The 16,126-nt window shown below is 41.9% G+C and overlaps 1 protein-coding gene and 2 long non-coding RNA genes across 4 annotated transcripts; 2 read left to right on the forward strand and 1 right to left on the reverse strand.

Annotated features, from left to right (window-relative positions):
- Positions 1–3,160: 3,160 nt before the first annotated feature.
- Positions 3,161–7,245, forward strand: LOC103997861 (very-long-chain aldehyde decarbonylase GL1-1). The gene is made up of 11 exons (XM_009419187.3): positions 3,161–3,318; positions 3,505–3,728; positions 3,814–4,046; positions 4,129–4,348; positions 4,730–4,851; positions 5,510–5,766; positions 5,841–5,948; positions 6,131–6,337; positions 6,414–6,524; positions 6,604–6,777; positions 6,860–7,245. The coding sequence occupies exons 1-11, from the start codon at positions 3,268–3,270 to the stop codon at positions 7,013–7,015; spliced, it is 1,863 nt and encodes a 620-aa protein (XP_009417462.2). The 5' UTR covers positions 3,161–3,267; the 3' UTR covers positions 7,016–7,245.
- Positions 7,246–7,535: 290 nt separating this feature from the next.
- LOC135623339 (uncharacterized) lies at positions 7,536–13,462 on the forward strand. 2 transcript variants are annotated; one of them, XR_010491347.1, is made up of 5 exons: positions 7,536–8,054; positions 11,693–11,894; positions 12,128–12,272; positions 12,521–12,687; positions 12,773–13,462. It is a non-coding gene; the product is annotated as an uncharacterized LOC135623339 (long non-coding RNA). The 2 variants fall into 2 exon arrangements; XR_010491346.1 differs by having other exon boundaries at positions 7,539–7,868.
- Positions 10,127–10,720, reverse strand: LOC135623340 (uncharacterized). Its single transcript, XR_010491348.1, has 2 exons — positions 10,314–10,720; positions 10,127–10,204 (listed from the first exon to the last, which is right to left on the reverse strand). It is a non-coding gene; the product is annotated as an uncharacterized LOC135623340 (long non-coding RNA).
- Positions 13,463–16,126: the final 2,664 nt, after the last annotated feature.

Raw genomic sequence — 16,126 nt, forward strand, 5'->3', positions numbered from 1 at the left:
GAGAAGGGGCGGAGGAGATAGCAGCCGTCTCCTTCTCGATCGATGGGTCTTCACGAGACGCCGGAAACAGGCGGGAAATGGGCCTTCCTCCGCATCCCGCATCTTAAAGCTCTATAGTCACGAATCATAAAGCATCGAGAAGTGAGAACTCCATGAGATGACGTCATCGTTCGCCCGCCCCGTCTCCACGAGTCGGGCTAATGGGGATCGAGACACGACGTCACGCGTTCACATCCAACGGTGGTCGCGTGCCGAGTCATTCAGTGGTTGAGGGCTCCCCGATACAGCCCCAAAGGGTACTCCCCCCGTACCGTACCCACCAAACACCTCTCTGGGAGCCAGCTCTCGTGTCATCAACCGGAGCTGTCTTTGCCTCGATATTCCTGACCAAGGTACCAGTTACATTTACTTTTCTGTCCGACCCGGAATTAATACCAATCTAACCCGAATCATAACTTTTGGGCGTGCCGTTGGGACACGCCTTCGTTCCCGAATAATTAGGTCATTCTTGCTTGTTGCAATTGTCTTCGCCGTAGTGGTGATGATACGGATTGTCATTAAATTTCCCATCGATCGACTCTTTCTTTCTCAAATATTATACTTCCATGACCATATCGATTTCTGGTCGATCCTTAACTTTGGTTTATACTTCTCCTGCTTCATCGTCATCATCAACTCCTTATATTCGAGAAGGGATTGCTGATGCCTGGAACCTGTTTGTCGTTTTGCCAATGGATCTGTGCCATTTTGCCGCTGTACGTGGCACACGCATGAATTCCCGTTCTCCCATCCAGGCGGCATTGTCAGTCGACGTACGTGTGTTGGTTGAGATGTTAAAAGCCTTCAATTTCCCAGTGCTTACCTCTCTCTCTCTCTCTCTCTCTTTCTCTCTCTTCTTTATTGCCCTGACCGCCATGTTCTTCCCACTTGGAAGGTGTACAAAGCTTGGCCGAGCAGTGCATTCCCGGAGGGCATTTATGGGACTCAATTTCGAGAGACGACAATGTGGCAGGGGGACTGGTAAGAAGGCAGTAATCACCGAGTAAAAGTTCGGCAGCTGCGACGTCGACCCACACCAGCCCCGCCCGACGTCCGCCATTATCGTCCGCTACTTGCACCGCTTTACAATCGTTCAGTCCCCTCGGTGCAGTTGGAAGCTCGTCTTCTTCATGGCTGGGAAGAGACCCGATATATCACGACAAACAGGTTCGTTCCCGTGCCTGTAGCTGACATTATTGCTGACACCACAATAAAACTCACTGAGTAAAAAACAAATCACAAGCTCTGGTTTCTTGTTTCATAATTGTGGGGATGATACACATGCTATCACCAGCTCCAGTGGGACTGGTTAGGTGTCTTCATATTTAAGCAGCTTCCTTCCTTCTCCATGAAGTAAATGGACAGCTGAGGGTGGTCACAGATCGAGTTTATAGACTATCAAACAGATCGTGGACTCGAATTTTTCCTTGTGTTTTGCATCTCATGGATTAAACTACAAGGATAGGATGCATCAGGGCCAGAAGGGGAAGAAGATATTATACATTTCATTTTTTACCTTTTTGGTTTTTATTTAGATGAATTATGATGGGCATAAGTTGTCTCAATCTGAGATATATAGAATCAGCGTCATGTGCATAATCTGCTTAGGATCATTGATTTCATGCCTCACAATGTCTATCTTTTCCTCTTCTTGTGTCTCTTGTAGCCCAGTATTGGTCAACGAGAGTGTATATTCTTACTACTTAAGATCTTGCTTCCTTCTTGAGTGCAATATTAATTTTCACACACGTTTTTTATTAAATACTAAATCATTAACATGCAAAATTTCTCTTGAAATCTTGTTGATGATCTAAGTATTTAATAAAGTTCATCGAAATCGCCATGACATCTATCTGGTCGATACCTAAACACGTTTTAATTCAGTATCTTCTAGGATGCATATTAAATCCTCTACTTGTCCTTCTGTCTCCTCCTTTCTTCCTTCCTTGTTGATCCATGTGGCCTCCTTCTCGAATGCAATATCAATTTTCACACACATTTTTATTGAAAATTCTATATCAGATGCACAAAAGATTTTCTGGAATCCCTCTTAATAATCTAAGGATTTGGTTCATGTTTAAATGATTGGATGAAATTATCCTTACATATCTAATTTTAAATCTTCTTATTCAGTTTGTTGCCAATCCATCTAATTAGCTGGAAGTTGAAATATATATATATATATATATATATATATATATATATATATATATATATATATATATATATATATATATTAATTCTAACAAAACTAAGCTGTCTCTATTGATATGTTAAATCAGGATGCAGTGCTCTTGTTCCTTTTCTCCACACCATAAACATGGCTGTTTGAGATCATGCATATGTATATAACTCAAGATTTATACTATGTGAGATAAATAAATAGGTATATATAATTATTCTTATCTGGCAGTGAGAGAAGAAAAAGGAATTCTCATGGCATGCGCATTGAATCTTCATGCGACGGCTCTCCTTGGATCTTCACTTTTGCCACTTTCACAGCCACCATTAATTAGTCCCATACTCTCTTGGATAGATAGTTTCTCTTATCTGACGTTGATAGAACACGTGGTGGTCGCAATGTGGCCAAAGCAAACAGGGCAAATGGACCAAAACCACAGAAACGGACGCCCGAGGAGGCTGTGGCAGCGTTAGCTTTGCGAGAGGAGAGCAAACACTTGTGGAAAGAGGGAGGGCAGAATGATCAAACAGCGTTAGCTGAGGAAACACTCTTCCTCTTTTCCCCGTGGCATCAGAGGTGAATTTAATTGAAGTCGTTGATCATGATGGTGGAAGAAGGTGGGTAATTCAATTGAAGTTTTGCTTGTTGAATGGGAATATGGTCTGGGGGAAGGTTTTATGTATTGATTGCGAGTTATAACCACAAGGAGTTAGTGACAGAGGGAAGACTCTAGGAGCAGCCATGGAATGAGGCCTGTGCTAATGCCCAGAGATTGTGGTGGAGAGAGATCTTACGGCTCTTTGATAGCTTACCCTTAGCATACCTGTGTGCGAGAGTCAAATAAGGCTTCCCATAGGCATAGTTGGTTACCTACATTAATTCAATATCTCAGTGGGGTCTTCCTCCTCCAAAGCTACTGAAAGAACATTATATAACGAGAGGATTTAACTCCTCACCCCCACAAGACAAGGTGATCGACAGCAGAAAGGAATAGCAAGCACTGTGTTTAGCGAGCTCCCTTTCTCTTCTGAGTTCAAAGAAGAGAAATGGGTGCTCCCTTGTCTTCCTGGCCTTGGCAGAATCTGGGTGCCTACAAGGCATGGCTTTTCTCTGAACCCATTCCTCTAATTTCTGTCCTCTCTCTCTCTCTCTCTCTCTCTCTCTCTCTCTCTCTCTATATATATATATATATATATATATATATACATACATATACATATATATATAAATATAAATATATGTTTATTTGTGTGTTCTTTACATCATTTTTGATGTCAGTGCAGTATCTTCTTTATGGTCCAATTATAGCCAAGGTGATCAGCTCGAGGCCATGGGAGGAGGAAAGCAAGGAAGGGCGATGGTGCCTCCATCTTATGATACTGTTTGCACTCAGGGGGCTCATGTACCAGCTCTGGTACTCCTTCGGCAACATGCTCTTCCTCGTCCGTCGGCGCCGGATCTTCAAGGATGGCGTTGACTTCAAGCAAATCGACCAGGAGTGGCACTGGTACGCTCGGATGGCAGATTCGTGACATGCAGCCACTGTCGAGTTATACTGGATGGCTGCCTGACGAACTGAGCTTTGTTTACAGGGACAACTTCCTGATACTGCAGTGTATGATTGGAGCCCTGGCTTGTCTCATCTTTCCATCTCTGCAGAGCCTCCCTCGGTGGGACCTGATGGGACTCCTTACAGCTCTCCTCCTCCATGTGGTGTTCTCAGAGCCGGTGTTCTACTGCTTGCACAGGGTTCTTCACAGGCCCCAGCTCTTCCAGAACTATCATTCTCTGCATCACTCTTCTCAGGTGCCTCAGTCCTTCACAGGTAACACAGCACGCATCTCTTCTCGCTTTTCGGACAATCCATGCACGATGAATTACAAGCTGATGATCTGTTCTGTTTTCAGCTGGATTTGCCACGCCTTTGGAGCACCTCATCCTGTGTGTGGTCATGGGAGTCCCTCTTCTCGGAGCCTGCTTGGTTGGACGTGGCTCTGCTGGGCTCATATATGGCTATGTGTTGCTGTTTGATTTCCTAAGGTGCATGGGGCACAGCAACGTCGAGATCTTCCCGCATGGATTATTCCAGTCTCTGCCTTTGTTGAGACACCTCATTTACACGCCAACGTGAGTGATCATGCTCTGCCACACGGTTATCCAAGTGACCGAACCACTCGGCTTTCTCTCTTAAATGCCTCGATGATATGGACATATATTATGGTAGGACAAGCTTTAGCTGTGGCTTCAAGTTCTTAGCTGGGTTTGGTATGCCATTATTGCATTTATATCTTCTTCCTTGTTATCATTTTGTTGGGCTGCATTCAAGTCTACCCCTCTAGTGATAGTATTAAGGCTTCTTTCTAATCTTGTTAGGTTGTTGGACGTACATTCATGGAAATCGGGATGCTGTTTGCTATCTTATAATGCATTAATGGCAGCTCTTCCTCTAGTTTGCTTTAATACTGCTTAGGTTAAAAGGATGGGCACATAATGGTTTTACATGTGCAGGTACCATAGCCTCCATCGCATGGAAAAGAAATCCAACTTCTGCCTTTTCATGCCTCTCTTCGATCTACTGGGTGGGACATTGGATGACAAGTCATGGGAGCTGCAGAAGGAGATAAGCTCAGGTATGCTTTCGCATATTGTTTATTTGTATCTACTGGGTGGAACATTGGATGACCAAGTCATGGGAGCCACAAAAGGTCATAAGCTCAGGCATGCTTTCACATATTGTAGCTAATTTTGGCATCTGTGAGAGGTAGAAGACAACATCAAAGCCAGATTCAGACCTGTAACATCTATAAGAAAAAGAACTCAGATATCAGAGCTAATCCACGTATTATAATTTAAGCAGGTTAGTTGAAGGACATCCATAATAGATCACCTACAAATGGAGAGATGTCACACCACTGATAATTACCAAATTGTAGCTCATCTTGTTCTTGCTTCCTGCATTTATTTACTGATTGTTAAGCTGTGGGTATTTTCTTGGTTTTGGGGTCCATCATTTCCATGTCTTCATCATTGTTGACAGTGACAGGTCCAAATATTTTCGACACTGAACCTAACTCAGATCCAAGACATCTAATTATCTTGTTAGAAGTTTTCATTATGTGTACTGGTAATTGTCACCTTCAACTATTTTGGTCCTTCCAATGGACTATTATTATGTCTGCCGAGCAGACTTCATGTTCTAAGACATGTAAACCCGTACGGATGTCAAAGTTACTGACGCAGTTCAGATTTTTACCGAGTGAAGTGAGCTCATCGAGATGATGCATGCAGGAAAGAACGAGCAGGTGCCTGACTTCGTCTTCCTGGCGCATGTGGTGGACGTCATGTCGTCGTTGCATGTGCCGTTCGTCTTCCGCAGCTGCAGCGCCCTCCCGTTCTGCACCAAACCCCAAATGCTTTTGTTGTGGCCAGGTGCGTTCGTGACCATGCTCATCATGTGGGCGTCGTCCAAGACGTTCTTGCTCTCCTTCTACACCTTGAGGGGGCGACTGCACCAGCTATGGGTGGTTCCGAGATGGGGATTCCATGTGAGCTTCATTTGTGGTATACACACCTGTGGAGTCTCCTCGATCTGAACAGTGGTTGCATCTGTTCTTTGCAGTACTTCCTCCCCTTTGCTACGGATGGCATCAATGATCAGATCGAGCAGGCCATCTTGAGAGCCGATAGGTTGGGGGTCAAGGTTCTCAGTCTTGCAGCATTAAATAAGGTAGACTTCCTGTTCTTCCCACTTAGATGTTGAGCAGATTCCCGATTCAGAGTTCCCACTTGAGAGCATTCCCGATGTGGAGGAACATATGTTTGGGTTTGTCCTTAGTAAATCGACAAAGAAATGTGATTTACTTTTGATGTATAAACACTGTTGGAATATGATTAATGACTCCCTTGCAGAATGAATCGCTCAATGGCGGAGGGACACTGTTCGTGAACAAACACCCCGACCTCCGAGTTCGAGTAGTCCACGGCAACACCTTGACCGCCGCCGTCATCCTCAACGAGATCCCTTTAAACGTCACCGAGGTCTTCTTGACCGGCGCGACGTCGAAGCTGAGTCGAGCCATCGCATTATACCTGTGCCGGAAGAGAGTCCGTGTCTTGGTAAGCTCATCTCCTTCTTCGTTCACAGCTAAGAAGCGAGCACCATCGTCAACATCGTCCCCTCTCTTCCTGACAGATGCTAACTCTCTCAACCGAACGATTCCAAAAGATCCAAAAGGAAGCCCCGGTGGAGTGCCAGGAGTACCTCGTTCAGGTCACCAAGTATCAAGCAGGGCAGAACTGCAAGGTAATGTTCGCTCATGCCGGTCTCTGGCGGGCGGCCTGCAAACTCCACACTGATATCTCTGGTTCGCTTGGGTCTCCAGACATGGATCGTGGGGAAGTGGATCTCTCTGAGGGAGCAGCGGTGCGCGCCGCCGGGCACGCACTTCCACCAGTTCGTCGTCCCCCCGATCATCAGCTTCCGGAGGGACTGCACCTACGGCAAACTGGCCGCCATGAGGCTGCCGCAGGACGTGCAAGGACTGGGAATGTGTGAGGTAAGGTCCCCTGCTTCTCGTCATCGCTTCACAGTGTCCGAGCATCATACTAATCACTGCTGCTGTTGCGGCGAGGGAACAGTACACACTGGAGCGAGGGATCGTCCACGCGTGCCATGCCGGCGGGGTGGTGCACTTACTGGAAGGTTGGACGCATCACGAGGTCGGCGCCATCGACGTCGACCGCATCGACGTCGTGTGGCGAGCTGCGCTCAAGCACGGCCTCACGCCCGTCTGATACACCCACGCTCGCCTTCTTGGTCGCTTCAGCCGAAGCGTTTGCCCACATTGCATGTACCTATAGATTGCGGTGGTGATTCCACTGGGAAAAAGGATTCGAATACTTGTCTTGCTTTGCTTGCTTGCTTGCTCCAAAGCTCGTGTCGTGATGAAATTACTGTGATGTGATTAAGGCCCCGAGGGCCAATTATCTAATAATGTTAAGAAAGGAAATCTATTCTGTCTTAATCCTTTGGGATCGCGCTATGTGTCACTGTTCATGTTGGATGGCAGATGCGCTGCTATTCGCCGGCGTGTAGCAGTGGTTTGATTTGACATTCCACCCATCGAAAAAGATGGTATCGTTGAATGCGCATTTATGTGGATGACAAGGCGAGGGGGGCAAAGATCGTACCATCGATAAGGAAATATATTCTCCATCCAATCATGAAACCTACCGTCGTCATCTTTCACTTGGCAGTAAGGCTGTCTCCATGGTGCAAAAGCTGCCATGGAGCTCAAGCATGGGAGTTCGGTGGGAATAACTGCATTCCAAATCACATCATTTTATGGTCGGGCGTAACTCATTGAACTCGGTCTGCAAGCCAATCGCTAGCAGATGAGTGTGGGTATGATAGTGATCGTCCAAACCGATGAAATTGGGCCGTCTGGCCCAACAATGTAAATTAAAGTAGGGTTGATGGCGAGATCATTCCGAGTTATGGCCCATGAATTAGGGTTTTGGAGATCGACAAGACGATGAAGAGAGGATTGATTGGGCCAAGAAGAGGATGAGTTAGAAGGAAGCCGGATGATTCGAAGGTGATGGCGAACCACGCCGATTCCAAGCGCACGTTCAGATATTTTTCTTGGTAGGCCTGTGTCCGTGCTTTAAAAATTCGACCTTTATTTGAATTTGTTGAGTAATAATCTCTCTTTAGTAGGTGTTCATATGTTTGCTAGTTAGATGTTCTAGTTTTATCATGGGAAGAACTTTATGTTGTGAGATCAATGTGGCAAGAAGGATTACTGCAGTGCAAATAGCAAGCAGGAAAGAGGTTTTAAATCTGCAATCTAAATATATTTTTCATGCATATATACTTTATTGCTGGTCATTTTGATGAGTTCGAGGAGGATTAACAAAGTTTGGATTCATTTAGATGATCACGAGAACCCCAGTTTGTCAACCTGATACAATTTGTTTGGCAGACGGGAAATGATGTTTGTTGATGAATGGAGTTCTACTTTCTTGGTTTCGCATGTTCACCTAGGAATCTAAGAACTACTAGAAGAATCAAATTTGTAGTAGGATGTTGCAAATTTAGGATATCATTAGAGGGAAAGGGATTTGGAGGACTTGAGAAAAAGATGAACTCATCGAAAGGGATGCAATGAGAATCCTTTTTCTTCAGGAAGAGAGGTCCTTGTGTCAAAAGGCACACCACATGCATTCACACCCTGTCGCCTATAGAATGAAGACTGTAACAAAGAAACATTTGGCCACATAAATCACAGAAACTCAAAATTTTGGGTTCTCCTTTCTGATTGAGGTTGATGGAATTATGCTGTGCTGCTTTCCCTTTCTCTTCTCCTTCTTAAATATGGCAATCAAAAGCAGCAGAATCCAGAAATCATGCTTGATGGACATGGTTTTCTGACTTGTTTAGTTTCGAGGAAAGATGTAAAATACAGCATGATCTGAACATATATTGTTCTAATATTTGAATTTCAGAGGATCTTTTTTGTCCTCATTTTTTTCCTTAATCTTGGATGGATATGCGCTTCCTGATAACTATCATCTGAATCGAAGTTTAATATAATATGCTATGTATATGTTTTCTATAAATATTATTAAATAAATTCCAGTTTGTCATATCATGATTCTTATGTCGTTTATTCAATAAGTTGATTGTTCAGTTATTCTTTTCTAATTATCTTATGATTTGTGCATATGTTGTGCTTATATCACATCATTTATTTTTCTTTACTATGCTCCAATATCCAAAACCAAAGTATATATTTCTAGTAATGACCTTCTCGATGATTTTGCCTTTTAAGCAACTGATAGGGACATAAATGTTTGATAGCCTTTTTTCTTCCTTCCAACTCAAATTTATCTTAAATAATTCACAATTCAGTTAACGAGTTTTGTTCATTATTTTATTGAGCAACTTCCGATTTACCCACGGACAGCCAATTGTTCATACTAGAATTGAAACCGTATCAATTAACTGAGCGGCTATGCTTGATGTGCTATTTAGGGTGATGCTATCTTAGTCAATATTAGTGGAATTCTCTGATGCAAGACCAGATCTGCACAGGCACCAGACTGGTTAATGTACAAATGAGCATTGCATTATTCAACCGAAAAAAGAGGGGAAAATCTTGAACTTTTGCCAACTACAAACTCTGAGGGAACTGAGGTCACATGTAGTAAGTTCAGTTGACTAAGATCAATTTTTTTTTTCAGGTGAAAGGTTGTTAAGTGATGATTCTTACCAACAGTGTCACTGTTTCTTGTCTATCTGATGGATCACACTTGCACATATCTTTTCTCTTGGCATACAACATCTTCGCTTCAGTCTCATTTATCACATAAGAGTTGTCTCAATAGGTGTTAAATCAAACGTGCATTTCTAATACCGGATGGTTGATTCTTAGCTTTTCTATATATGGCTCAAGATTTGGTTGACCGCCTCACATGTAGATATTATGACAAATATCAAGTGTTAAATTGTATTGCATCTGCTAGACATCCTTTGTCAATCAGACTAATTATTTTTATAGTTGATCGGGAAATAGTTTAACATAATAGCACATTTATTGCTTGCATCAACGTTCTAACTCTGAAGGCTTAGACATATGACAACAATTAGGAAAATTCAGAAGAGTAACACTATCTCTTCTTATCAATTTGGTGCTGGAGGGCAAAGTCTAAGATTGACAAAAGAGAGCTACTTATGCATCAGCTGGCCATATCCCACTGATTAAGCCTTGCAATCGATAATTGCAATCACCTCTAAATCATGGTTTGAGGTGGAGTTTTATTTACATTAGGTGCAGGAGTATAAAAGCATCCAGAAAAAGATAACCAGAGTAATCATCCTCATCTCAAAGATATGGAGCCTTTAAAAAAAGGAAATGAACTTTCTTCCATTGAAATGTTTCTCCTTAGCTGCATGATTGAGTTTAATCATTGCAAGTGATCCTGGGAAGAAACTATGATGATCAAGGAAATTGAGGAGATACAATGAGATAATCTTGCCAAATATCTTATGAGAAATGCTAGTAGGACTTACAGCAGAAAATATACTTACTTTCTATTTTTGACCATCAAAGCCTGGATCAGGATATGGCTTAAGACAAGCCATAGCCTGAAGCACCATGAAGGTTTGATATTCTCTCCAGAATAATTACATGCAGCTCTAGGAAAGAAATATACTCAGCAGTTCTCTGAAGCAGTTCTTCTAACCCAGCTTCTTCGCATCCTGGGATGATCTTCTTGAGCTTCCTAAGTTTCCTTGTCACCAAAGGTTGAACATGGTGAGTTGTGCCTCTGGTTCTCCTTCTGAGGGAAGTTGAGGGAACTCCTATTGTTGATGACCTAGCCATGCAAGAGAAAGTTGATGAGATTTAGGGAAGTTGGATCGAGTATAAATAGACATGAAAAGGTGATTTCACTGTGGCATTTGGGAACAACTGTTAGCCTTCTAAACCATGCAAAGCTTATCAGGACAACTGATAGTAGTCCTTGGAACTTCCTAGATCACTATTTGTAAGCTGACCTATAACTATTAGTAGAAATCAGAGCATGTGGGCTCTGTCATTCTTACTTCTAAATGGTCAATCTGCCCCCATTTTGGGACCACCCAGGTTAACTTAATGGCCAAGTGGGGAAGATACTCATTATTTCTGAGGTGCCTTTTCTTTTTCGTGTTTGGCTTTTGGGTCAAGGAGGGGGGAGGTACATACTGATTTTACATAGATTTTTTGTGTGTTGTGAAAAAAATGCAACAGTGACTATATTGCTTATTGATAGAATATAATGTATGATAACTAATGTCATGATGTCAGTATACATATCAGACTATAATCATTATGCAACAGGGTCTTCAGGATGCTATAGAACTAAAAGATTTTATCTTTTTTTTTATTTTAAAGTCTACTTTGATATGAATGCCCTGTTTCCTGACCCCACTTTGACCTTTTTATCAGAGTTAGAATAATTTTACTGGAGATCTTTGTGGTACTAGAATAGTAATTACACTTTGACTCTTAAGATACTGAATGAAAAGCTTATAGCTCCTACTACATACACAAAATTACTAGTAGAAAGATCATATTCCCAAAATAGGAGTCCTTATGAATTTCAGATCTGAATTAAAAGAGGATATCCAATCCAACTTTTTTTTCTTGTTGGACAACCTACTCTTAGATGAACAAAGCTACATAATCCTGAAGTTGAACAATGCACCTTCTCATGTTATATAATGTTGCAAAATGTATATGTAGATAGTTTGACAAAGCTGGAGTAGGCTGTCACTGGGAATGAGGTGGTGACATGCTACTCATCACAAGACACTTGTAACAAAGTCTTGATAGTAACCCTCATATCAAATTGTTTTTCTGCATAATCTTCCTGTTAACAATCGGATCCATGTCAATTTTTTAAGAATGGTTCTCTTGCATAAACTAGGATACATTCTGTTCAAAATTCCTCTGGAACAGACTAATCCAACTCCTTTGAAAGAGCTCAAGGTTGATTATGAACATGCAAAGCATCTTGGGGCTCGATGACAATAGTGTACCAGTACCAGGAGAGAAGGGTGAGAAGAGCCTTCACAAGGAGTTTGCTCCTCCGTCTGCTGTCTATTTACCTCTGAGTCTTTAGAGAAAAGGTAATTGATGGAATCTGGTTTCAGAATCTTGAAATACTCAAAACTAGATATAAGCTCAAAATTTTCAAGGTTGGCTTTATATTTACTAGGTTTACCCTGCCCTTTGTTGAACTACATCAACTGGTTCCTGTCTGCTCTTTGTTATGTTCTTGCTTGTCATCATCATGTCTTGTTATCCAAAAGATGAATATAACGTTAGCTGCATGATATTAGGATCTGGTTGAACCTTTCAGGTCCAAACAGGGACAAGGGTCAGCTTTATCATCATCATTTAAGGATGTGCAAAGGCAAAGTTCATCTGCAGCACTTGCTGTATTCACTTGTGACAGATGGGCAAGTCCAGCTTCGCTTTCAAGACACTGATGGAGCCTATTCAAGGTTAGTGGGCATGAACATGGGCAACCCTTGATACATGGAAGACTGCTTGTGAACTTGCTGACAAATCTATCCGGTCATTCAAATCCTCCGTGCATATATGGAAGAATCTATACCTGCAGTATGGGAGAAATATCAATCACAAATGCACATACACACATATTCCAGAATATCTTCTTTCAATAATGGCTACTTGTTCATAACAATTGGATTATATATTAATTCTTGTACCTGCAATGTTGTATCTGCAGGATTTCTTTTAGTGCATCAAAAGTGCTCAGGAGGTATCTTTGTTTACAGGAATGAGAATCTATCCCTTGGATTAATACCAAATGATCTAGTCATTCAATAGCAAGCTTCTAAAACAAATGAAGAGGACAAATGCAAGTTAACCATTCTGTGTTGGTTTGATTCACTGGTAAGAAAGACACTGAACCATCTGTCATTCTCATGTAATTGTGGATATACCAGAAAGATATTAACATACTTAATTATTTTTCCAGTGCATATACTGCCAGAAACTGAAGGCAGAGGGATCACAACAGGATATATAGAGAGAGAAAGAGATTTCACAACAGGAAGGAGAGGACAAGTAGGTGGTTTATGAGGGTAGGCAATACCAAGACAAGACGCATGTGCATCTATCTCCCATGCTCTTCCAGATGACATCTCAACTGAGAGAGAATGAGAGAGTGGCAGGAGACATCAAGAGTTGATCAGCAACCTCACATTAATATCAGACATCTCTTTTTGTGATATGGATGGTACCATGCACTAATTACTCCCCACCTGTTTGGTTGTTGGTGTACTACATGATAACTGATCCATGTGGGAGCAATACCAGACTGCTTCAGCTAGCAGAAATGACATGGCCTGGGAAGAAAAAAACCAGCTCTAAGATGCACATCCAAGGAAGCTAAGTCAACATGTTGGGCCATCCCACCACATGGTGTCTGTGTGTAGGTTTTCCTGCATCACATGTGACTTCCCCTTGTTTTAAGCTGGAGAAGTTGAAGCTTGAGTGGTGTTTTCAGCTCTAGTTCTTTGGACAGTGCAAGAACTCTACCAGTGCTGTAGTGGAGTCAAGGCTGCAGTAACCCCTCCTACTTGGCTGGGATGTCTGTCAATGTACCTAGACAATCTCAGATGGTTTTATGTTTAGAATATCAAGAACTCAAAATTTTCAGAAAATATGTTGGGTGTGTCCCTTTTTTAATTTTTTGGAAAAATGACTTGTATCATTTATTTCCCTTATTCTTTCTCATATAGGATATTTTACATGTAATCTGTTTGCTCCTTCACATACTTTGGTTGTTCACTCAGACCAAAAGTTTTACAGTGTCAACCTTCCTCTATGGCATCTCATACACTTACTGACCAACAAATCCAGCACTATGCAGAATTCCATGTGCATGTAGAGATTCACATGTGCTTTTGGAGCTATTCCAAGATTAATTCTCATGTTATTTGACATCTAGACATTGTTTTAGAGCATAGAAACTCATCTAAATCATGATTAGAAGGCATCAACATTCATGCTACTGTTAGTATGACAAGGATTAGCAAGAATTAAAGGAAAGAACCAACTTCTACTGTTAATGTTGCTACTGTTGTAGAAAGTAAACTATATGACCTAAGCTCATCACTAAACCTTCAAAAATTAGTTATCAACAGTAACTAATGAGCTTCTCTTCAAAATGATTGAACTTGATAGATTTTGCCCAGTAATCATCTTTATCACAAACAAATCTTTGGCTAAAGTGGCAGAAAGCTCCACAACATGATGCATCAACTTTTTCTTCTGTTTCCAGGATTTTAAATGGCTTTGAGTACTGCAGGTGTTGGCTCCCAACATACTGTTGATACAAGTGAAGCTGGTAGCATGTGCTAATGACTGGTTGAGGCCCATGATGGTGGTAACTAATGATCTATTCCATCTCTAATTTTTTATTCTGTGTGATCATTTACAAAGATGTAAGTGTGCTGCTACAGCTAATAGATTTCCTTGGTGAAGTCATGTAAAGAACCTATTTCTTTCAATTAACAGTGTTAACAATGGGCATCATCAGCTTCCCTGCAACTCAATGGAATGCTGTGCACCTTAGTATCAGCCAATTCTCATAAACCATTACGTATCCTCCTGCAGCAATCAGCTTGTTTGGATTTGAATGAAAGCCAGCAAGACTGGCTTTTCTCTCCTGCATGCTTTGGTCATGCAATTTGGGTTTTTGCTTGCTTCTCTATTTGCTTATTCCCTGCTCACTCGCCCTATTTCCGTGTCCGAAAATTAGCACGAGAAAACTACGTGGGTAATATCTCCATCAACACCAACGACAGTAAATCTACTCAAAATCCATTAAAAGACCATTCTCTTGTGGAATAACTCTGCTCAGTTTTGGTCATTTGGTTTGTTTTCTACCATCCAAACACAAGCAGCATATGACTCGACAGGGCTAAGGATTCCATGCACATCACAACTTTACACAGCGACAGTCTCACACCATATTCCACCGAGGAGCGGCAGCCACCCCCCACAACCGAGAAATCAATATCTGCAAATGGTGGAGAGGGTCAAACCCCACGTTAACATGAGCCCCAATCCCATCCCCGTGCAGAGACGAAAGGCATCAGCTGATACGGTTGGTGGAGCTCATCACAAGAACAGTAAGTTTGGCATCGGAAGCAAACAATGCCCCAAACCAGAGCTTCGTTTGCAAGCCAACCTCCTCCTCTTGAGTTGTCATTTCCCAGAACGATTGCAGATAAATCTTACGATGGGGAGAAGTCGTCAAATCTTGGTTCGGCTGAGCTCTCAGGGCACAGAAATCTCAAAGAAAGCAAGAGAAGGAAGGAAACCCCAGAAGGAGGCTTCTCCTTGGAGATCTGACAGTGGTTTGGACTAAACCGAGCAAGAGATACGGTGGTGAGACGATTGGATCTCTGCACCCCACCCCCAATCCTGGCGACGCGTACGTGTGTGTGAACGGATGCATGCATATGCACATGCAACGTTGCTGGGTGGCTTACGCAAGTCATTTAGCTAAATATATCGAAGACCTTCTCATCCTACCATCATCTTCTTTGGATCCTCGAGTTTGATCTGAGCGTGATCTTACAATGAATAAGTTAACTAGGAAAGGTCAGTGCTGGAAGGTGGAGATCAGCAGATTGGCACACAGAGTAGATGACTTCATCTGAAGAACTCGAGTGTGTCATCCGTAGTCAACTTAAAACAGAACAAAGTCAATGGCAATCCAACAAAGCTTCACACTGGCACATGATGATTCACAGTGTTATTTGATCGTTTCATGGCATGCTTTGTTGAGAACTCAAATGATGATGATGGTAAAAGAATATGGGAAGAAGGAGTACTGCTTCAGATGCAATAGATTTTGATGCTGATGATAGCTGAGTTCTTTTCTCGGGTTTCATGAGACTGTAAACAGTATTCTTCATATGAGAAAGCTCAGCAATCCATATATAGTTCTGTAGATCAATCAGTTCTATGTCAAAGTCATCATATTTGCTCATACTTTCTTGATGCTGAGTTCCCAAACTTACAAGGGAGAGTTGAACTGTTGATGCAATCCATCTTTCTTGGGAGGCCATTTCAGCTCAATTTGTATGTAAATCCACTTTGACATGTTCTATATACTTTGCTAATATGATTTCAATTATAAATCCACTTTCCTGTGCTAATATGATTTCAATTATAAATCCACTTTGGGTCTATTATGTTGTTTGCTCACTTTAATAAAGATAATTAGATTTTTAATTTTGCCATTTTAATTTGTTCCATTGTTTTATTATTCGAGTTCAGTCCGGTTCTTTATGTTAGTTTAGCAAATCGGACCTGA

This window comes from Musa acuminata, chromosome BXJ2-9 (assembly GCF_036884655.1).
Source record: "Musa acuminata AAA Group cultivar baxijiao chromosome BXJ2-9, Cavendish_Baxijiao_AAA, whole genome shotgun sequence".
NCBI lineage: Eukaryota > Viridiplantae > Streptophyta > Magnoliopsida > Zingiberales > Musaceae > Musa > Musa acuminata.